The sequence below is a fragment of the Squalius cephalus genome (genome assembly GCF_949319135.1).
Source record: "Squalius cephalus genome assembly, chromosome: 20".
NCBI classification, from domain to species: Eukaryota; Metazoa; Chordata; class Actinopteri; order Cypriniformes; family Leuciscidae; genus Squalius; species Squalius cephalus.
The window spans coordinates 20,348,502-20,372,410 of NC_137141.1; the positions used below are offsets into that span (position 1 = coordinate 20,348,502).

Genomic DNA, 23,909 nt, shown 5'->3' on the forward strand with positions numbered 1-23,909 from the left:
CTGGGTTACAGTGATGTGTTTGAGAAGGGAATCTTTTTGATCCCAGAGATAAATTCCCCAAGAGTATTTGACACAAACAGTCTGCATATGCTCATTGCCTGACCTCTGCTACACGAGCCAACTCATGCCAAGAAGGCCTGATGCCTGCTGGGTACTGGTGCATGCTGGGTAAGGTACCTGAAAGCACTGCTTGCTTCTCCATCTGACACTCATGACCGGGCATGACTGCAGCAGCTCCTGAGAGAAAGAGAGACAGAGAATGTGTACTAGGAATGAGTAGACCCTGTTTTCAGGGTCAGGTTTAGAAGGATGTTTCCAGTTTCAGATACGGAGAGGCAGCAAAAATGAGCCCGAGTTGGACTGAACAAAGCTAGGTTTGTGTGAGAGAGCCAGAGGCAGAGAGAGAGAGCCAGCTCACAGTCCCAATCATCCCCCTCAAATATCCCCCACGATGACAGAGAGGCACCCACACAGGTGCTGAGAGAGAGCGAGAGCAAGCGAGAGAGGTCGGGGGGATTTTCTCTTTCCTTATGAAAGGAGAGAGAGAGAGAGAGAGAGAGAGAGAGAGAGAGAGAGAGAGAATGCTCCTATTTGTTAATCGGACTGCAGGAAATGTAAACAAATACCTCTAGTTCCTTTAGGGCATCACGCAGCTTCTCCGGACGACGGTTACTAAGGAACCATGGGTAACCCCGACCTGAGTGACAGAAAGAGAGGACACAGGTATGAAATGCACCGTCATTTCACCAAGGCAAAAAAAGAAGCAATAAAAGACAGCCAAAAGAATGTGTTTTTGTGTTTGTGGGTTTTTTTAAGGGCGAAGAGGATTGACCCTGAAATACATCTCCACCTGAGGTCACCCTACAAATGAATCTGAGCTGACAGCTCAAGAATGAAATCCTCTCATTTCAATCCTGATGATGATTTGGGTACAAACAATTGCAAACATGGGACAGGAGAATAAAGTTTTTTGTACAAATTAAATAAAATCATTGTAAAAAGTTAAGAAAGGTATAATTAATATTAATATATGATAAGTAATTATTCATATTTATTTGGTGGATTTTCATATTTGAACACTTATATTTTAATAACTGTATTATTATTGGTAAAATACACATTTGTATTTGAATTTTTCTTTATATTTTATATATTTTTTTTACAAATATTTCATTAAATGTTAAAGTGAGTTTTAAAAACTAAAAAAAGTCTCATCCCATTTGCATTCAAGTTTTATGCTTTTTTTTTTTTCCTTTTTACAGAAAAGTCTTTCTCTGCAAAGAGTTTCTTTCCAATCAAACTCCAAAATGAATGTTTTCCTTTGATCTACAATGCAAAGTGTGGATAAAAACCTATTTTTATTTCTCTAATGCTGTAGACAGAAGGGATTTAAAGGCGAAATATTAACTAATAGCGCAACAGAGGCTAAATTCAGTGTAACGCCGCAGTCTCATTCAATCAGCGCTCCCTGAGTTAGCACAGTCACCCGAGGGAAGAACTCAAAGTTACCATAACATATTAAACACATTAAATACGCCACTCCAAAATGCCTCGTTCCGCTCACAAAGCCCCCCAAATTTCCGCTTAGATCTCAGTCCCTGTTTCCCTCTGGAGCAAACCAGCGAAGGGGGAAAAAAAGAGAAAGAAACGTTAATAGAATTCTCGGCTGAGTTCAATCTGTGAGTGTGCGTTTGCATTTATGCATTAATACGTTCATCCGGGACAGGGACCAACAGAAATGGAGGAGGTCTGTTATTTGTTTTCGTAAAGATTCCGCAATCAAATCCAATCTGTTTTATTTATTTATTATTATTATTATTATTTCTACACCATTAAGACATGTCTCCTGTCTTTAAGGAGTAAGAGGATGGAGAAATAAATGAATGCAAATGAAGGAGAGGGGATGGGAGATGAGCAGGACGGGGGCGAGAGGGGGACGGGTCTGTGTCTCCTGATAAGGGTGTTTGTGTTTCTCTCGAGGGCGACGGGAGTTACCCCACCAGCAGGGTGAGCGGGCAGGAGGTAACTGGGCATCACAGTGGGAAGGCACTGGCCATACTGGAAGTGAACATCTGACAACATCATGACTATTGTGAAAAAGACATATAAATTAGAGAGTCAGTCTTATAATAAACTACATTAACGGGCTGTACTTGTCTTAAAATGAATGCCGAATCTAAAAGGAGAAAAGAAACACTGTAACTTGTACAATGGTCAAATGTGAAGCTGGAAAAATGGAAATGGTCCAGGTAAAACATTTAACATTGTCAACAAAAAATTACCCAAAAATACAATATTACCAGGTTTTTTGACATGGTACCATACTGTATTCTTCAAAGTACTTTGGAGAACATACCATACTATGAGTACTATCAGTATTATGGTATTAATGGTATTTATCAGTGCTATGGTACTATACCATCACTGTACCATGGTACCAACACAATACTTTTAGTAAGGGACTGCTGCACTGAAGACCTTAATGAAGTCTGTAGAACTGTCATAAAAATACATTTATTGTGCAAAAGCTTGATAAAACACCATCAAATTGTCCATCGTCATGACTTATAGCCTTATGCAGCATTTTTTTCATTCCATTCTTCTTCATTAATGTTGCATCAGGCTCATGAGGGTTAAAGAAGTGGAGGGATAATGGAGTGATGTTTAATAATTGTCAGATTTGCTCTAATGGGGCACTTCATTTTCCAGGCATCTGAAGCAGTTTAAATTAGGAATCAGATTAGTGTTGCTTTAGAAACATGCAAACCAATGTTCTTAAATAATGAGCTAATATGATCAATGACATGAAGGTTAATTGTTTGATGATGGATTACTTACTGTCTGCAAACTGCTGTTTCTCGTTGTAGTAATGCTGATCTGTAGGAGAGGCTGCACAAAGAAGGAGAAAACATTGTAAGAACCATTTTTATGCTTTTTTTTAAATCTTCAGAAAGAATGCGAAAGCGAGTTTTATGTATATTATATAGATATGCATACATGCATCTAACTATGGTTGCAGACACTCAGTCAACTTGCTCTTGAATGTTCATGGACCAGCTTTGACTGTTCCAATGGTGGCCCACAGAAACAGACGTTAATGAGGCATCTATGTATTTACTTCTATGGTACCCACCACACTCCAAATCAACTATTATATCAAATATTTTTGTTACAAAAATGCAAACACCTCTGTCCTTCGAATGCTAATTTTTATATAATACTAAATTACACACAATTAAATCATAATTTCACACTTTTTGCTTAATTTGACAATATTCTACCTTTACTGGAAATGACAGATAATGAAAGTACTGTTATTAAACATAATTGATATTTATCTTGACAGACACTTTTGTGTCCTTGGTTGCAATAAAACATTTTTAAATAAAACTTTAGTGGCAGACCTGTTGGGTGTGATGGAATTCACAATTGATGGTCAATTTAAAAAAAAAAAATTATATTCATTATTTTCATACACTGGATTTTAAAACTGTTTGTCTATTTCACTCGTTGTTTAAAATATTCTAGTTTTTAAATGTAATAATTAATAGCTTTACAGTGAACTTTCATTGTTTAAGATCAAAAGTTTGATATACTTTTTTAAAATACTTTATATTTATATACAAAATAAAAAATAAAAAATATAAAATATATGAACATTAGCAAAACAAATGAAGAAATGGTAAGACATTTCTAAGACATTTTTAAATGTAACCTTCAAAAAAATATTTTTTTTAAATAAAAATAAATTCCTGCCACATAAAAGTGCCCATAGTTTAAGCAACACCCATGTATGCGTAAACACTCCCTCAAATGTCTTTCTCAGCATATGTTCACTAAGTTGTAGCCTCTCACCCCAATGTGTGTGTTTGCCAGAAAGAGAAAAACACTGACTCATACAGTCAGAGGGACAGGTATCCTGACAGACGGAAATGACTGAGGCAAGACCAAACTCCTGCTTTGTCAGCATGCTCTCTCTTCTCTATGCTATAGCCCCACACCTTAAGCCCCATCTCACCCTAGAGTCCCAGATCTCTAGCCCTTGGTGGCCCAACCAGACGGCCCAATTCCCTGCCTTGCTCTACAGGAGCACTGCCTCTCTCTGCTGGAGGCCTGGACCTGCTGGACAGCTTCAGGATTACTGCTGCTAATCAGATTCTGCCATTCTGCCCCTGCTTGCCCCAGACACACACATCTGCTACGGGATAGAGGGGTGAAGAGCCCCCTTCCTCACAGAAGCATGGGTCTCCTTCGCCCTCTGCTGGAGGCCATGAGAAACATCAGGCCCCACATTCAGACAGAAACTCCATTTATAAAAAATATTGGTTTTATAGCCTGCTCTATAAAGTATAAATAATACACTGCAGGTTAAATAAAGATAATTAAAGTAACTCAGTCATGTTTCATTCCTTGTGTGAATCATAAATGGGAGATGAGAGATAAAATATCTAAATAAATTACCATCAGAGATTGAGATTGATTTCATAATAATAATACAAAAATGGTCACTCATATGAACACACATTAACAGAATGACTTATGCAGGCATGTTTGTATGCTGTTTTTACAGATTTAACATTAAAATTTTGATCTCTATTAATAAACAGGCATGTGAAATAAACTAACACTGCATTATTACATTCCCCCTTCTTAATTCTCTGAGACTTCAACCATCTCAAAGTCTTTAAACATCAAAGCCTTTGTGTTTTCTCAGACGTTATCATATAAAACATTGGAACAAACAAAACCTTTCAAGTCTCAAGTCTGAAGTATTAAAAATGAATAAAATAGTTTTGTCATTGTTTTAATCAATAAGCTTTTCACATTTCAGAGCTGGCTGTGTCCTCTCATGAGGGGTCTGGATTATTAAATGTTTAATCTGTTACACATTATAAAAAAAAAAAACCTCAAGAAACCTGGTGGCACTTCATTTGCCCAGAAGCATTTAGAGAACATCTGTGATGAGCAGGCCCACGTAAGAAGCAGACTTTTTTTCAGCTTTTTCTAAGCTTATTTTAGGGGTAAATCTTTCAAAATTGAATAGGTAAGGTATAATCAAATTAAATACTGATTTAAGAAAAAAATAAGGATTGTAAATGAATGATATATTTAAGAAAATCACAAGATGCAGCATACCTGGTTCTCCTTTTTCATAGAGTTGGTACGTGCCAATGTCTGTATCTGTGAAAATGCAAATCAAAAGAGGGAAGAAGAGGTCAGAGTTCTATTCAAATACAAAATGAAACACTGGTCTGTTGGCGACATAACGAAAAATATGTGAGCACCTATAATGTTTGACTGCATTGGATTTACTGTTGATTTACTCTTCATAGACTGTGTACTTCTGACATGGTATTAAAAATAAAGATGGACTACACCATTTCCATCCATGCATAATTTTTTTAAGTTTTCATTCATTCACACTGGCGGATTCAGCGCGTTTCATTCCCTTGCTCGCTCTCTCTCTCTCTCTCTCTCTCTCTCTCTCACTCAATGCACGGGTCAGGAGGGCTGGCTTGAGGCGATAGAGCTCCAATCACATACAAATACTTGCAAACAGATTGCAGAACACAATATAATGCATGTACACAAACATGCATGCGTACAATCCGCGACAACATGTTATCACAGGATTTTCCAAATAACTGATAACTGGACTAGTCTGTGAGAAAAAGCAAAATACACATTGCTCTTACACACACTTCCAGTATACCAGAATACCCAAGGAGAAGAACCAAAGGGTGAAGAAGGAACATTCAAAAAGGTTAAAACAGGAGCAGAGGATGTGAGGGTTTTTACTATAAAGCACCAATAAAAACCCGGCATGACAAATTGAAATGTTGTGCTTTATGAAGTATTTATCACAAACTGCCTCTTAAAAGCTATAATTATGTATGCCATAAATTTAATTATAGGCCATAGAACGTCTATAATAAAAAAACGAACTGCTCTGGTGTAATAATAACCTACATAAGTGTATGACACAGCAGTTTAACTGGCTCTGAAAGAACTAATATTCATTATTACAGAAGACAAATTCAGAAAGAGGCAAACGGGCACATTTAATGAGAAGAAAAGAATACATTAAAGAGGAGATAGCAGGAACAGACATGAGAGGCAACAAAATGTGTGAAAGAGAGACGTTCAGTGTGTTTTAATTACCTGGGACATGCAGGCTATTCCTGAAGGACCACAAGTGCAGCTCCGCCAGGCAGAACGACATCTGATCGAACTCAAACAGAAGACTGTCTAAACAGGGAGAGAGCCAGTGAGAAAGAGGAAAGGCAGACAGAACAATAGTGGAGATATGCAACAAGAGCCCTGCACTGTGCCTTTCATATCACCACAGAGAGCTGGAGAGATAGGAAGGATTGTTTTCAGACTGTAACTAGTTTTTGGCACCTTCGGTCCAAAAAAATAAAAAAGAGGAGCGATTTGAGTTCATACACTTTTGAACACATGCAAAAACACATTAACTTAAAGGGAATGAAAAAAGATGAATCCTCTATGCAGATAAACATATGCATCTCAAGGGTGCTTACTGACACAACATGCTGGCACACACACCAGACTATGACACCACTCACACACTCTCTGTTTTCTTCAAACACACATACACACACTCGCTCCTGGTGTGTGTCTGGGTTTGAGCCAGAGCTCTGTGCCAGGTGTCAGCGCAGCGTGGAACACCTCTGCACGTCTCAACAAGGTGAGCACACCTCTGTCTCCTCCACACACGCACACACTCTGTGACAACTCCCTGGACCAGTGGGCTACAACACAAAGACACAAACATGCACACTTTCTCTTTCTTTCTCACACAGATGGCATTCAAAAAGATTTGTATATTCATTCCTACACAAACATTAGATGCCAGTCAGGAGCAGATGGTGGACATGTTACCCAAAAAACAATCACAAGAAACCAAGCTGCTTTTGCCTATTTATTAGGTACTGTAGTAACAGTCTCATTTTGTATACTTCAATTGCTAGATTATAATAACATTTATTCATTTATCACACACTTTTATCTAGAGACACACAAAATATTGGTACCACATCAGTTATCAGCTGATATTAGAGATTTTTTTTTATGTAACGTAACATGCTCATTTGCTAAATTTTTACATATATAATGCTCAATTAAAGTTTATCTTTTAAAAACACTCAATTTAATAACACTGTCACATGTATTCTTTAGCTAATTTAATACTGTACATTCTAATTTTGTTATACCTATATTCACTAAGAATTAGTGTTTTATTTTTAATTTATTTGATTAAATAGTATAAAAAATTTAGCTAGACATGACAATATGGCATGAAATATCCCAGATGTTAATTAAAGCAGCTTAATACTGTATATCAAAAAGTAAACACTTCCAGCAGTAAATAGCTGTGTTTCCATCCAAAGTTGCGAATTTAACTTATGCACAAAATTGGAATATATAAAAGATTTTCAAATAAAGCACCATTTCCATCCCATGTGTTTAAAGGAACAAAATGAAGTTGCAACAATCAGGGAACCCACTGTGGCTCTTTTTTCATCCATCATAAATGACTTGAGCTTCAGAGCATGCAGATGAAATGCAATAAACGCTGTCATGTTATCTTGAGTTCCGATGTCTGGGGTTTGGGAACGCAATCATGTGAGACACTTCTGGGAGGTCATCATACCAAATAATTCTGATGACAGACCTTGGCTCAGGCATTTCAGAGTGATCAAATCAACATTTGAGATGCTGTGCAATGAAACTGATACAATCACATACTCAATCACATAGGCAAAGTCATGTGAGGTTTTTTGTTGAGTATTGAAGGATTTAATCAGTAAATGTGTTTCCATCATAGTTTATGCGCATGTCTTCTTATGACTTTTTTTGAATTTATGCGCATCTTGGCGTTTCCATCCAGTGATGTTTTTAAACGATATCCCAAAATTTGCATAAAAATAGGTGGATGGAAACATGGCTAATGAGTGATAGTGGAGAATCACAGAAAATAATTGTGTAAAAAGACATGGAAATGAGATCAGGGAATGCCGGATAAGAATCTGCGACACCCATATGAGCGAAACAGTGTGGAGCATGTGCACCGACTGCTTCAGCAGAAACATGGAGTTTGACTGCGACCAAACATAACTTTCAAATATTCCTGGTCCAGCCGTCTATCCATCCGTGTGACCTGTTTGGATGGCTAAAGGTTGCAGAAAAAAAATAAATCTAATGTCATATTGAAGGAAGAGCAGCATCTCTGCTTTCTGTCTGTGTCACAGGGTTAGCGCTGAGCATGCCAAGTCTTATCTCGAGGCCTGGGCTAACAGAGGGGGAGAGGGAGAAAGAGAAAGAGAGAAGGGCAAAAAAATTCTGCCACTTTCCTAAATAAATAAATAAAATTTACCACAAATATGAAATAACGCTAAACCAAAAAAAAGAAAAATGTTGGGAAAACGCTGTCCCCAGCACAGCCTCTTAACAAGTTTACTGACATAAGAGGATTCTTTCATCTTCTCACCAGCTTTTAGAACGAGTCAGCTCTTTCTCTCTCCCCGACAGAAACCCAATTTCTCCACAGAGGGAAGAAGCTTCAATTCACACTTTAAGATGGACAGTCAGACGGTAGGCTCATTTTTGATGACCCTGTTTCAAATAGGCCAAGATAAGCTTGAGAATGAGACAGAATTGCATCTTTACTTTTGACATCAGGGCGACGCAAGGCTGCGATTCGATAGACAGGCCGGCGAAGCACTTCACGTGAAACAAAAAAGAGACAATTGGTCTCATTGTTCCACCTAAATTAAGACATGCGAATGACCTGAATGGCAAATTAGCCAGACTGCTTATCAAAACACAGCGCACACTGCCTTCCTGGCACTCACCGGAGACACAGCGCTCCCTGTGCGCTCGTTCACGGTGTCAGCGGCCACGTCCCAGAGTGCCGCGCTGCAGATGCCACAGTATCGTGAACACAGCAGCGCCAGCCGGCCGTGGCAAGCTGCTGAAGTGGCCACACATTTGCATGAGTTAATGGGCTTTTATTGTGCCATGCGCGAGCAAATTAAGAAGCAGTATTTACTGATCTGGGGAAGAACAAAAGAGAGGTCAGCCAGTGGGACGAACACAACCCTTTCTACGCCACACACTGAATCGCAGCTTTAGGGACTTCTCATCGTCGAGTGTTTTTGAATTGGCTTTTTTGAGAAATTGTGATTGATTGTTTAATTAGCTGTCTGAGAGTTCTTAGTGATTGTTTCACTTGTTTCAGGTGTGTGTAGCAGAGGATGTTAGTTTGTGGAGAGAGGGGTAGTTTTTGTCCAGGGCATGAGATTAAATCTGCATTCGTATTTCTGATTCTCCTTTTCTCATTGAGACCGGCCAGCTCTCTTAAATAGAGGAAGGAGAGAAATGTGTAAATGCTTTTGAAAAACACTTGAGTTATCCTTTGAGAAATCTGACAAGTGCATCATCTGTCTGTGACAGGCCTCTTCTATGTCAATAGCGTGAATGTATGAGAGAGCCAACCCGTACATAAAAAATAAATAAAAATAATATATTTCCCCTTCCCTGGGCAGCATTTAGCGGCTTGTTTGAAAATGTAAAAAAGCAGAAAGTTTTCTGTGTGCTTGGCAGGTTTAGGGGTAGGGTTAGTGTAAGGGGATTTAATATACAGTTTGTACAGTTTAAAAATCATTATGTCTATGTATGGAAAGTCCCCAGAAAAAATTAAAACACAATGTGTAGTGCATGTGTATGTGTTAATCTAGACCTAAAATCTTAAAAGCTTGTCAAAAAACTAGTGTCCATAAGAGGTCTGTAAATAAAGAGATCATATTTAATATGTAGAACTGAACATATTAAAGAAAAAAAAGCAGTTCTGTTCATAAGTTTACATAACCCTTACAGAATATGCAAGATAATATTAAAAAACTTTGAGGGATCATAAATATGGCATTTATTTTTTATTTAGTAAGGTCCTGGGTCTGTTCCAAATAACAGATGTTGACATACAGTCCACAAGACAAAATAACAGAATTTGCACAAACAAGCTAGAATCTAGAAACTGTGTGTCATTACTTGGATGATGAGCAGTTAAACCGAGCACTGTTATCCAGAAAATCCTCAAGTTTCCTCACATTCTTTGGTTTTCTAGCATCTTCTGCACATTTAAACCATTTTCAACAGTGACTGTATGATTTTGAGATCCATCTTCTCACACTGAGAACAATTGAGGGACTCTAAACAACTATTAGGTTAAGGTGAAAACATTTACTGATGCTCAAGATGGCAACACGATGCATTATGAGCCGTGGGTTGTACAATTTCTAATTTGTTTAAAGATCTTTTTTTTCCATTTAGCACTGCCCTTTAGAAGCTACATGATATATTTACATTTCCAAGAAGACTAAATGTGTACAATTTACCCCCATCATCTAATTCAAAAAGTTTAGACCAACCAGTTCTGCAAGGGGCATGCAAACTTATGAGCAGAACTGTATGTATTTATAATTCCAACATTTCTGCTTTATTTGAAATTACTGAACCTTGACCTGAACCTGTGTCTTGTTCATAAGCACTGCAGCTAAACACATGTGCTAACCTTACCAAGCAATCAATAAATTTCTCATCAAAAGGATAGGATAATTTTTTATTTAGTAAACTCCTATCAGAGAGATTCATGTCTGTGGCTGTTTCTGGACACATGGAAATTTACAGGAACCACGCTAGGCAGCTGTCAAACTAACTCTAATCCTAATCCTGGGGCCAACATGTTCTCTACCTCTTCTAGTCGTATATCAGCCCCTCAGGTAGACGTCTACTACTGCCTGTCTAAACACTGGGGTGAGCTGAGGAACCAAGTCAGTCTACCTGAGATCTGTTCAAGGGAAGCAGATAGAGAGCAGTTGAGACTTTGACCTCAGTCAATCAGCCAAACCTACCAAGTGGTAATTTCTCAAAAAATCTGATATATACTACTACTTTTTGTTGTTATGCATTATGTTTGATGTATACACTACAGTTCAAATGTGGGGGCAGTAAAATTGTTTTAGAAATTAAAGTTAAAGAAATTAACACTTTTATTCAGCAAGGATGTACACTATATTACCAAACGTATTTGGTCAACCCTCCAAATCATTGAATTCAGGTGTTCCAAGGCCGAGCAGCTGCACCCAAGCCTTACATCACCAAGTGCAATGCAAAGCGTCGGATGCATCGGTGTAAAGCACGCCACCACTGAACTCTAGAGCAGTGGAGACATGTTCTCTGAAGTGACGGCGTTCTGAAGTTGAACCTGGAAGCGCTGCACTGTTTACACTGTGAACAGCGTCAGAGACTGACACAGAATAGAAGAAATTGTTGAATAAAGTCTTTCTTTTTGCTTGTTTTTTTGTGCACAAAAAGTATTCTCATCACTTCATAACATTAAGGTTGAACCACTGCAGTCACATGGACTATTTTAACGATGTCTTCACTACCTTTCTGGGCTTTGAAATTTGCAATAACGATGCTGCCTATTGGCTGGTTCAGAAACCTCTCGATTTCACTAAAAATATCTTAATTTGTGTTCCAAAGATGAACGAAGGTCTTATGGGTTTGGAATGACACCAGGGTGAGTAATTAATGACAATCTTTTCATTTTTGGGTGAACTAACCCTTTAAGGAGGCCTATGAAAAGCATGTTGCACTTGTACGCTTGCCGTAAGTCTCTAAATTACAAATTAGATTTGTCAAAGCAGGTGAACTTTAAAGTCAAACAGTACTGAGAATGTTTTACAACAAGGACAGGGAGCATCTGGCCCTCAGGTCCTGCTCCGATTTAAAAGGCAACATAATTAAATCCCTGGGAAAACGAATCTTTATCAAAGTCTTATCGGTGCTCTTTCCCTCTTTTTCTCTCTCTAACACAGACATATTCACATTAATATTCAACCTGAGCAAAGGACGAGTCCGTCAGGCAATCTTTCTGTTTGCCCAATGGTTGACCCCAAAGAGACGTTCCTCTTTTCACTTATTTAATCAGGCCGAGATTAAATTTATCATTCCTCATTTATGGCACTCTCATTTTAACTGTACCTTTAGTTCTGCCCTTCATAGTCAATTATCATCCACACCTCCATCCTTCAATTTATTTAATGCAATCAAGCAACTCTACATTTTTATATTCTATTTCATCTGACTTTTTTCAAAGCAACAGGACCTTAGCGACGTGCGAGAATACAGGGCAAATTGAATAATAAAAAATGTCAGATGAAATTAAAAAGGTCAGACCGGTGAATTCACGTGCAGCAGGGCGAGCGCAGATAACCAGTGCAGTTTAGCTGACTGCAGCGGAAAAGACGGAAAGAAAATCATCAGCAAGTGATTGACCCCTGGTGACCCCATGCCCCTATCAGGGTCATAATGGAGAGAGTGGAGAGAGATGCACCTGCTGATTTCAGGAGATGAGTGAGGGAAAAGCAGACATGTCCTCTCTTGACTTTCCCTCTCTCTCTTCTAAACTCTCTTCAGTCAAAGACACAAGTAAAAGTGTCCCATCTAACCTGGACTGACAGCTGAAATTATAGACCATGGAAACCGCCAGAGGTGAAGATCTGCAGCCCCCGCCCAAACACCCCTCAAAAAGGCATTTTAATTTCATCTTAACCCTTCACCTCTCACTCTTCCCCTTTCAAAAAAAATCACAACACCCTTTTTCTGACACTTGCTGTGATTTTGGTACACGTACGTTATTAGGTTTCACATATTACACACATTGACAGCAGCCTAGTGTCGAACTTTTCGCACTGACAACTTTTCTGTCTCTCAACAGAATTCCACTGCCCTGTGTCTTGCTATTTTAAATGCAAAAAAAAAAGCTTTCTATGTAAAAAGCCCCTTACAATGTACAAAACAGTCGGTCTGCAACAAGACAAACACTGGAACAATGCTCAATCAATCTATCAATCAATTTCTCTTTTACAGTGCTGCAGGAATGAAGTCAAAACCCGGAAGACTAATTCACCACAGGTTCACTCTAGATTTTTCAATGGGGTTTTATGGGGTTTTCAATTTATGAGTAATATAAGGTCTGTGTGGTGAACATATTTTGACGATACTTGATATGTTTGGTTCTACAACATCAACTGCACAAACTCACACCCCAAACATTCTCATTTAGTTAAATAACAGCTTCAAAATTTGCGTTGTTGACATGGTGTGTGTAATTTACATTGTAGAACAAAACTTTCCATATATATATATATATATATATATATATATATATATATATATATATATATATATATATATATATATATATATATATATATATATATATATATATATATATACAGTGCTATGCATAAGTTTAGACACCCATGCTAAAGTTGACTAAAAAGAGGAATAAAAAAATCATCTTTTGGAAATTGAACTTAATGCCTTAATTAATATTTTTTGGAAAAATCCAACCTTTAAGGACACCAATTTTCTTTGTGAATGAATATTGTTTCGTAAATAAATAAATGTTCTTCCTTAAAATACAGGGTGCATAAGTTTGGACACCCCTATGTTAAATTCCCATAGAGGCAGGGAGATTTTTTATTTTTAAAGGCCAGTTACTTCATGGATCCAGGATACTATGCATCCTGATAAAGTTCCCTTGGCCTTTGGAATTAAAATATCCCCACATCATCACATAGTCTTCACCATACCTAGAGATTGGCATGGAGTACTTTCCATAAGATCATCTCTGATGATGTGGGGCTATTTTAATTCCAAAGGCCAAGGGAACTTTATCAGGATGCATAGTATCCTGGATCCATGAAGTAACTGTCCTTTAAAAATAAAAATCTGCCTGCCTCTATGGGAATTTAACATAGGGGTGTCCAAACTTATGCACCCTGTATTTTAAGGAAGAACATTTATTTATTTACGATACATTATTCATTCACAAAGAAAATTGGTGTCCTTAAAGGTTGGATTTTTCCTTATTTTTTTAATTAAGGCATTAAGTTCAATTTCCAAAAGATGATTTTTTATTCCTCTTTTTAGTCAACTTTAGCATGGGTGTCTAAACTTATACATAGCACTGTATATATATATTAGGGCTGTCAAAAGATTAATCGCGATTAATCGCATCCAAAATAAAAGTTTGTTTTTAATAATATATGTGTGTGTACTGTGTATAATTAAATTTGTATATATAAATACACACACATGCATGTATATATTTAAGAAAAATGTGTTATTTATATATATATAAAAAAAAAATATATATATATAATATAAACTATATAAATATATATACAGTATATGTATGCAAATATTTCTTAAATATATATATATATACACATGCATGTGTGTGTATTTATATATACGAAATAATTATACACAGTACACACACATAGGCTATATTATGTAAACACAAACTTTTATTTTGGATGCGATTAATCGCGATTAATCTTTTGACAGCCCTAATATATATATATATATATATATATATATATATATATATATATATATATATATATATATATATACAGGTGCTGGTCATAAAATTAGAAATGTATTTATTTCAAGAATTCAACTTAACAGGTGAAACTAATATATTATATAGACTCATTACATGCAAAGTGAGATATTTCAAGCCTTTATTTGTTGTAATTTTGATGATTATGGCTTACAGCTTATGAAACCCATGAAATCAAAATCCCAGAAAATTAGAATATTACATGAAATCACACAGTAATTACACAGTGATACCATGGTCATTGAAGCAGGTTTGGGTTATTTTGCCAGTGTGGGCAGGTGCAAATCCTGCTGGAAAATGAAGTCAGCATCTCCATAAAGCTTGTCTGCTGAAGGAAGCATGAAGTGCTCTGGAAATGTCCTGGTAGACGGCTGCGTTGAGTGGACAGCACGGTGGACCAACACCAGCCGATGACATGGCTCCCCAAACCAACACAGACTGTGGAAACTTCACACTGGACTTCAAGCATCTTGGATTGTGTGCCTCTCCATTCTTCCTCCAGACTCTGGGACCTTGGTTTCCAAATGAGATGCAAAATTTGCTCTCATCAGAAAAGAGGACTTTGGTCCACTGTGCTTTATTAAATCCAGAGTCAACGCAGCCGTCTACCAGGACATTTCCAGAGCACTTCATGCTTCCTTCATTTTCCAGCAGGATTTGCACCTGCCCACACTGCCAAAATAACCAAAACCTGGTTCAATGACCATGGTATCACTGTGTAATTACTGTGTGATTTCATGTAATATTCTAATTTTCTGGGATTTTGATTTTGTGGGTTTCATAAGCTGTAAGCCATAATCATCAAAATTTTAACAAATAAAGGCTTGAAATATCTCACTTTGCATGTAATGAGTCTATATAATACATTAGTTTCACCTGTTAAGTTGAATTCTTGAAATAAATAAACTTTTTGATGATATTCTAATTTTATGACCAGCACCTGTATATATATATATATATATATATATATATATATATATACACACACATATACATACATATATGTGCTGTGATAGTGTCTTGCGAAAGTATTCGTAGCCCTTCATTTCTTTCACGTATTGTTGTTGCTGCATTGTTAAACTACTTTAAATGACTGAAAATGCATATCAGAGCAAAACCCAAGCCATGAGGTCAAATGAAACTGCCTGTAGAGCTCAGACACAGGATTGTGCGAGGACACAGATCTGGGGAAGACTAAAAATAAATTTCTGCTGCATTGAAGGTTCACAGAAGAATGTAACCTCCATAATCCTTAATGGAAAAAGTTTGGAACAACCAGAACTCTTCCTAGAGCTGGCTTCCTGGCCAAACTGAGCAATCGGTGGAGAAGGGCCTTGACTAGAGTGGTGACCAAGAAGGTAATGGTCACCCTGGTTGAGCTCCATGATGATATAATGGAGATGAGAGAAATTTACTGAAGGACAAACATCACTGCAACACTCCAATTATCTGGACTTTATGGCAGAGTGGCCAGACTCAAGCCTCCCCTCAGAGAAGACAAATGAAAGCCCACTTGATATTTGTCAACAACAAAAAAAGCACCTAAAAGGACTCTCTCAGACTGTGAGAAACAAGATTCTCTGGTCTGATGAACCTCCGTTCCAAGCATCATCTATGGAGGAAACCACACACTGCTCATCATCAGTAAGGTGGGGTGGTGGCAGCATCTTGCTGTGGGGGTGTTTTTCAGCGGCAGGGACTGGGGGACTCGTCAGTGTAGAATGAAAGCTCATTGCAGCAAAATGTAGAGATAGCCTTAATGAAAACCTGGTCCAGAGCATTCATAACCTCGGACTATTGGAGGTTCACCTTCCAACATGACAATGACCCTACAATGCAAGAGTGGCTTATGGGCAACTCTGTGAATGTCCTTGAGTGGCCCAGCCAGAGCCTGAACTTGAACCCAATTGCACATCTCTGGAGAAACCTGAAAAATGGCTGTCCACAGACAGTCCCCATCCAACCTGACATAATCTGAGGAGAAGAATAGCAGAAAATCACCAAATCCAGATGTACAAATCTTGTCGCATCATACTTGATATACTCGAGAAGACTTGAGGCTGTAAAGTTGCTTCAACTCAGTACTGAGTAAAGAGTACAAATACTTGTAATATACCTATTTCAGTTTTTCCTTTTTAATAAATTTGTGAAGTTGTGACAAATCTGTTTTCTAGATTTGTCATTATAGTGTATGGAGTGTAGCATACGGAGTTTATGTAAAGGAGTTTAACATACGGCAGCATCATCAAAGTGTGAAAAAAAATGAAGGGGTACGAATACTTTCACAAAGCACTGTGTGTGTGTATATACATATACATATACATATACATATACATATACATATACATATACATGTATAAATAATACTTCCACTTGTGTGTGGACTTTCAGCATCATCATCTCTGTTCTTCCTCTCTCTCTTTCTTCTGTATCTCAACCTGAAGCCACTGAAGTGAAAATATAATACAGTACAACAAAAAGAAAACAGAAAAGGCAGCAGCTCTTATCAGAGTCCTCTAGGGCACAGCCTAGCCATGGCCATCAGCATTAACATTAAAAAGACACAAAACAAAAGAAAACACTTTAGGAGAGAGAAACGGAAAGGGGAACAGGGAAGTCAAACATACAAGTAGATGTGCTGACAAAATGGTGTCACAGATTACAGAAGGGCATGGAGGGATACTGGAGGATGCCCAGGAGTGCTGTGGGGAGGGTGATAAGACAGAGGAGAAAGAAGATGATGTGTAGAGAGAGAGAGAGAGAGAGAGAAAGAGAGAGAGAGTGTAAGTAAGAGTGATAAGTAGCCCAAGGGGGGACCAAGGACTGTTGGACAAATATTTTTGTCCAAACTGGTTAGGACTTATAGACCACCTTAGACCATCTTAACCACCTAAACCACCTTAGACCATCATTCTTGTCAATTTTTATGTCCCCATCATTCCTGTTGTCACGTTTACAGTAGTTTTGAGTTTAGTTTCATGTTCATGTTTTATTTCTTTGTTTTTTTTTTGTTGATGTTTTGGTTCCTGGTTTTGTCATGTGTTCCCCTTGCCCTCGTGTGATCATCTTGTCTAATGTGTCATGTTCTGAATGGTTCCCCTGTTTTATGTGTCGTGTTCTGATTGGTTCTTGTTTGTTGAACCCGTTTTGTTTGTTTGTTGGTTGTGATAGTTGCCTTGTCTAGTTGTCGTGTATTGAAATACGCATGCCGTTCCATGTTTCCATTTGTCAAGTTTTTGTTCATGGTTTGTTTCACGTTTTTGGACACTGTAAATAAACTGCACTTGGGTTCTCTTCACCATCATCTTTGTCTGCTTCCACGTCAACAAAGTTACACCTGTGATGGCAAGGCTGAATTTTCAGCATCATTACTCCAGTCTTCAGTGTCACATGATCCTTCAGAATATATTCTAATATGCTGATTTGGTGATCAAGAAACCATTTTTTATTATTATCAATGTTGAAAACAGCTGTACTTAATATTTTTGTGGAAATCATGACACTTTTTTCAGGATTCTCAGAGTAATAAAAAGGTCAAAAGAATAGCATTTATTTGAAATAGAAATATTTTGTACCATTATAAATGTCTTTACTGTCAGTTTGATTTAAAAAAAGTAAAATATTACTTTCTTTAAAAAAAAAAAAAATCTGACCCCAAACTTCTAAACAGTACTTTTTCAATCATTTTACCACTAGTGTGATCGGATCGGATGAACATCCAAAAATAAAAACTATAAATTAATTGTAAATCAAATCATTTTTATTGTCTGTAAACGGAGAAAAATCAGAACAGAACATATTTCTTTAATATTGTTTTAATTTAAAATGTAACTTTCCATCTGGCTTTGTTTTTTGTAAAGATTCCTTAAACAAAAGTCATAGAGACAGAGCGACACGCGTCATAATCTGAAAACCACGCCCACCGGGGGGAAAACAATCCAACCGTCTCCATTGACTTTGCATTTTAAGAGGCTGTCTCCTTGTCATTTCTGACTAATGATAAACAAAGCAATGTCTAAAAGCTGCTATGTGACAAGATGTACAGCAAACAAGCTAAAAAACCCAGAAATAGCTGTCGACCCCAAAAAACGCACAAAGGACACAAAAGTGGAGACAGGCTTGAACGAATGGGTAAATTGTGGGATCCTGACACTCAGTGTGCACTAAAAATACACGTGTGCGTGTGCAGTAAACATTTTGTCACTGGTAAGTCAAATATCCAAATGTCAGTTTTATATATTATATTTCTGCAAGCTAAGCTATCCCTGTCGCCGATTACGTTCCCCTCCAGTGGGCGTAGTTCTCAGATTAATATGACACGATGCACTGTGTCTCAAGTGCCTGTATCCACTTTTGTTTATTTTTTTCGGTTTTTGGAGTCGACAGCTTATAAAAACTTATTTCTGTGTTTTCCTTTAGCTTGTTTGCTGTACACCGTGTCACATAGCAGCTTTTAGACATCATTTTGTTTTTTGTTACAAGTCAGAAATGACAAGGAGCCTGCTTCACGCTTCAAAGTCAATGGAGACGGTTGGATTGTTCTGACAAATTTTCTTGCCATTATGTAAATAATCAAGCCATAATTACTTGATCTTAACCAGAGTATTTTTCTGAAAGTCTGTTATAATCTTTTATAGAAATACTTGCTTAAATGTATATTTACAGCCAGAAAACCACATGCAAGCAAATAAATTATCTAAATTAGTCTATATATTCCCATCTGTCTGCTGTTAGCAGTTGAAATACCAAAGCTTCATACAATTTATACCGTATCATATCAGTTCACTCATCTATTTCTTTCCTCCACTTTCCCAGGTCCTCATAAAGGGAGAGACAAGTGGCTACACCACACAACATGAAGGTGCCACTGAAGAGACACAAGGACAGAGTGGCGCCATGGTGCGCGCACACACACACACAAACTGCCTGAGTGTCTTTGAGAGAGGCCTCTATTCACATTCAGCAGGCAAATAATAGCGACTGACAGGCAAGCAGCTCAAAATGAGGTAAAGCTAATACTATTCATGTGAGAAGACATCTACAGTATGTCTGTGTGTGCGAGCGCGTGTGTAAGAGGTGTCAATCAGGGCCGTAAATGAAGTTGGGCAGCGTGAGTGACGTGGCCGGGGGGCAGGTCTGTCTGTCTGTCAAATGAGAAGAGAAAGGAATGAACAAAGTGTGAAAAACGAGGAGATCCCGACAGGGATGATCTGAAAAGGAAGAATCTACTCCAATTGCTGTTAAAGAGCAGGCAAGCGAGGTCACTGAGAGTTCAAGAGTTGAAAAGTTCAGACAGAAGGAAAAAAAGAGAGAGTTTGAGACAGAGAAGATCGGCTCAAACATGTACAGGAGTTGCCAGCACTCTCAAACAACAGTTAGCAGCATTAACTGAGTTTTTTAGCAGTGGTGCCATAGAAGAACCGTTTTTGGTTCCAAAAAGAACCTTTCTTAGTGTGAAGAACATTTTAATAATCTAAAGAAACTTTTGAACAATGGAAAGAATCCATGGAAGGTTCTTCATGATGATGAAATGACTGGTTATGTCCAGCATATGGCACTCGCATTAAACAAAGGTTTCTCTCCTCAACCACCACCAGTGTGCAGCATCCACTTGGATGATGCGACGGCAGCCACAGTACAACGGCACCAGTGCGCTCACCACACACCAGCTGGAGAGGAGAGAGAGTGTTGATGGAGATTTTAAGGAGGCCATGATTGATAATAGTCAATGGAGGGAATTTGGCCAGGACACTGGGGTTACACCCCTACTCTTTACAAGAAGTGCCATGGGGATTTTTAATGACCACAGAGAGTCAGGACCTGGGTTTAACGTCTCATTCGAAGGACAGACGTTTACAAAGAATGCCTGTTATGTCCGCGTGTTTTTGATTATCGCTGTTGTAATGTATTGGGAAGCCAGAATATGTATCCATGTCATGTAGGCTATGAGTCATTTTGAGTGAGTCATTTACTTATTGATTCAACTGATTCATTAAAAAACATTCCTTTTTAGGAATGAAACATTTACACACTGCATACCAATTTACATACTCATAAATACAGTCCTTGAATAGTATTTAGTGAGTCATAGAATCATTTACTCAACTGATTCATTAAAAAAAAACACTTCCTTGTTCCTTCTGGAACAAAACACCACAATGTGTAACTGGGCAATGTGCAGAAGTTAAATTTGCTGTGGTTAATTTAGAACTATTTTTATTGGTGAAGCAAAAAATATAGCAAGTTACTTGTTAAATTACCTGCTAGCCTATATAAAAGCAATATTACCCTTTTCCATTCAGCATGAAAGACGTTCCGGACAGTTGAAGGAACTGTCACGGTTGCGATCGGGCCAGTGCTACATGGTCACGAAAGTGTATAATTTGCAAACCCGCGCGCTGAGAAGTTTTGTGTGCTCACACACCCGAAGCGCATCTGGTGCAAATATTAAAATTAATTCTCTTTCACGTCTCCCTGCGCCTAAACTGACAAATTCACACAGATTTGTCTCAAAATGCCCGCCTTTGCGAGTATCCAAGTAAACAGTTTATCCAAGTCGGTTGTGGCTTCAGTGAAATGTAGAGAAAGAACGCATGTGCATCATTATATTGGGTCCGTGCATTAGTCTTAAAGCGACAGCAGCCTAATATTCCTGCTGCTAATCAAACTACAAAAGACAACGAAATCACTCTCTGCTCTTAACTGAATAACGTTTCTGTAACTTAAATAAGGATTAACCTTTATTTAATTTGTACAGTGAAGATTACATGCAGTGTTATTTTACAGATTCGATTTCTTTATTCAGTTTCTGTACATGCCTACCTGAAAAACATTAAAAGCACTGATTATTTAATTTGTATCTTTGTTCTTTTGTATTTATTCATTTACTATTGCTTGCAGTTTAATTATTTGTTTTTATTTATTAATGACTGTTTACTTGTCTTTAATAGTCTTTGAAATTTAGTCCGTAGTTTTAGCTGTGGTATCGAAATTGGAATCGAGAATTGTTAGGCTAAATTTCACTGGTATCTCAAATTGTAGGTGCCATAACCTTATTTATTACAATGCAAGGATAAATGGCTCAATTGTGGCTTTTTGTGGTGGGGTCAGTGAAAATGTAATCATTCAATTAACAATTGGGACATCAGAATCGATAGCCAGCCCTATGTCTATCACACTCAGTTTTCTCAAAATCTGGGCAAAGCTGAGCCAAACCCATGTCAAATTGACTCAACGTGTAGTTATATTATTATTATTATTATGTGTGTGTGTGTGGGTTTATATGTGTGAATGTGTGGGTTTACAACAATTTAATACCCACAAACGTATATGACTGCATGTATGGGAGTTTTAAATTGAATGTCTAGGCTGGCTGTCTTGCTAAGCACTTAGATAAAGACAGCTTTGAATGAGCTTTGGTTTGAATTCTTCTATCCCGACAGGTCGGGCGTAATGCGATTCTTGTTAGCATAGCTGTAAACATGGGTGGTAATAGCCTGAGTCTAAAACACTCACAAGGAGGTCTAAGTACATCTGTAAACGTCATTAGAGCAAAATGATCAGGAGAAAGAGGGCCAAGAAAAGAACAGAAGACAGAAAAAAGGAGCGATGCCTTTTAAGCAGGTGTTTACCCAGAGACCTGGAGCAGAAAGCCAAACAGTGGGGGCGCGAGGTTGGGTCACACTTCTCAGAGCCAAGGAATTTCTTGTCATTTAAGAAATGGCGGGGATCTTTTTTTTTCCTGCATACTCTGGTTTTTTTCCCCTGTGACTTTCAAACACTAGGCTAGAGTTTGTTTGTGAAATAAATTCTGGTGACCAAAGGTGAGTAAACATCAGCATCAACAAAAGCCAAAACCGCAAGGAGCCGCTAAACAACGGAGAAGCAGCTCTAGGAGTCTGTCTATCAGTGTCCAGTGCGGATGTTGGTGAGACAGGTGCTGGTGAGACAGGTGTCAGTGTGTCCGTGTCTTTGTTTTTGTTGTTGGATTTACTTTCTTTAATGTCCCTGCCAGCGTTCATCCCCTGACGTTTTGCGGTTTGGCCCTTTGACAAGGATGCGTGGAAGGAGAAGACCTCGGAACGTCGCGAGCAGCTGAAAGGTCAGGAGAATGTTCCGGACTTCACAGCAGCTCATTACGGAGAGTCTGCAGGATGCGGTCACAAAAAAATGACAACCTGTCAGTCCAGAAAGGAAAAAGTTGACATGGTGGCAGCTACACAGCACATGCCTGCCCTTCCTCTCACTCTCTTTCCCTCACTCTCTTTTTCTTCAGGGTGACATCAAGAGTGATCGACCTCATTTAGACCTTTCAGAGTTATTTCTACATCAGACCACACAGAGGACAAAAAAAATCACATCCCCAGAGATCTTTTTATGAAACACTGTCAAAAAATGATTTTTCAAAATTGTAAATAAAACCAAGCTTATTTGGAGAATGTTTAACATAAAAAATCTATTCCAAAATTAAACGTTTAATTCAATGTGTTACAGTACGTGCTATTTCTTTATTTGTGAAATTGACTAGCAATTTCTGAGTGAAAACTTTTCATTTAAAAAATATAATTAAAAATAAAATATATATAATTTACGCACCTCTCATGGGAAAAATCATGGGACCACTTATTTATATCCACATTCAACAATTTAGCCAAAAAAGATATAAAATAATATAATATTTTTAATATAATTTTAAACTTATTAAATATCATTTCTGGCATCAAAAAGAATTGCCATCCATCAAACAAAAAGACAGTCCCATCCCCAATTCCTGCCATTGGTGGAGCCAATGTTGCCGAGTCAGGCTGGTTGAGATCCGTGTAAAAAAACCTGATTACTAGCAATGCACAATTTTCACAGACTACACTGACATTTGAAGTATAACTTGTAATGAAATGTTATCTTTTTCTCCAGGTGTTTTGCCCGTCTGGATAAGAGTCTTGCCCTCTCTCTGACCCCTAAAGCCTTCACCACGGACAGAGACGAGACACAAAGTTATTTTCAATTTAAAATAAAGGTCGGATTTTCCTGTGTGACCCTTGACCTTTGAGTTTGAGCATCATCATGTGAGTCTGTGAGCGGGTGAGAAGGAACAGAGAGAGCAGGCGGAAAAGGAGTGCTGGGTTGGACTGGGAATTCTCTGACACCTGGTGGAGCTCCATCTGACAAAAAACCAGAATGATCAACCATGCATACACAAAACACACCCACCCATGTGCCCCTCTACAAACACAATGGCTTCGACTCTAATGGGATGCCCATTTGATGTTAAACCCAGCACACACACTCCCTGCTATTCTATCCATGGCTGCTACATGTTGTATTTGACTGATGATAGTCAACACATACACGTTTCCCCTCTTCCTCTTTATATGGGAAAATCCTCAAATGCAGGCAGCTGGCCCCA

The 23,909-nt window shown here is 38.0% G+C and overlaps 1 protein-coding gene across 4 annotated transcripts in view; it reads right to left on the reverse strand.

The window, feature by feature from the left end:
- Positions 1–23,909, reverse strand: part of wdpcp (WD repeat containing planar cell polarity effector) — a 97,766-nt gene that overhangs the window by 35,774 nt on the left and 38,083 nt on the right. For 3 of the 4 annotated variants that reach the window (XR_013819360.1, XM_079852762.1, XM_079852761.1), the window contains exons 2-6: positions 6,163–6,249; positions 5,137–5,181; positions 2,839–2,889; positions 627–697; positions 178–237 (exon numbers count right to left, since the gene is read on the reverse strand). Coding sequence is in view for 3 of the 4 variants with exons in the window: in XM_079852761.1 (XP_079708887.1) it covers positions 178–237; positions 627–697; positions 2,839–2,889; positions 5,137–5,181; positions 6,163–6,249 (314 nt within the window). In the remaining variant the exon portion in view is untranslated. The remainder of the gene's footprint in view (positions 1–177; positions 238–626; positions 698–2,838; positions 2,890–5,136; positions 5,182–6,162; positions 6,250–23,909) is intronic. The other variant, XM_079852763.1, reaches the window with a different exon arrangement.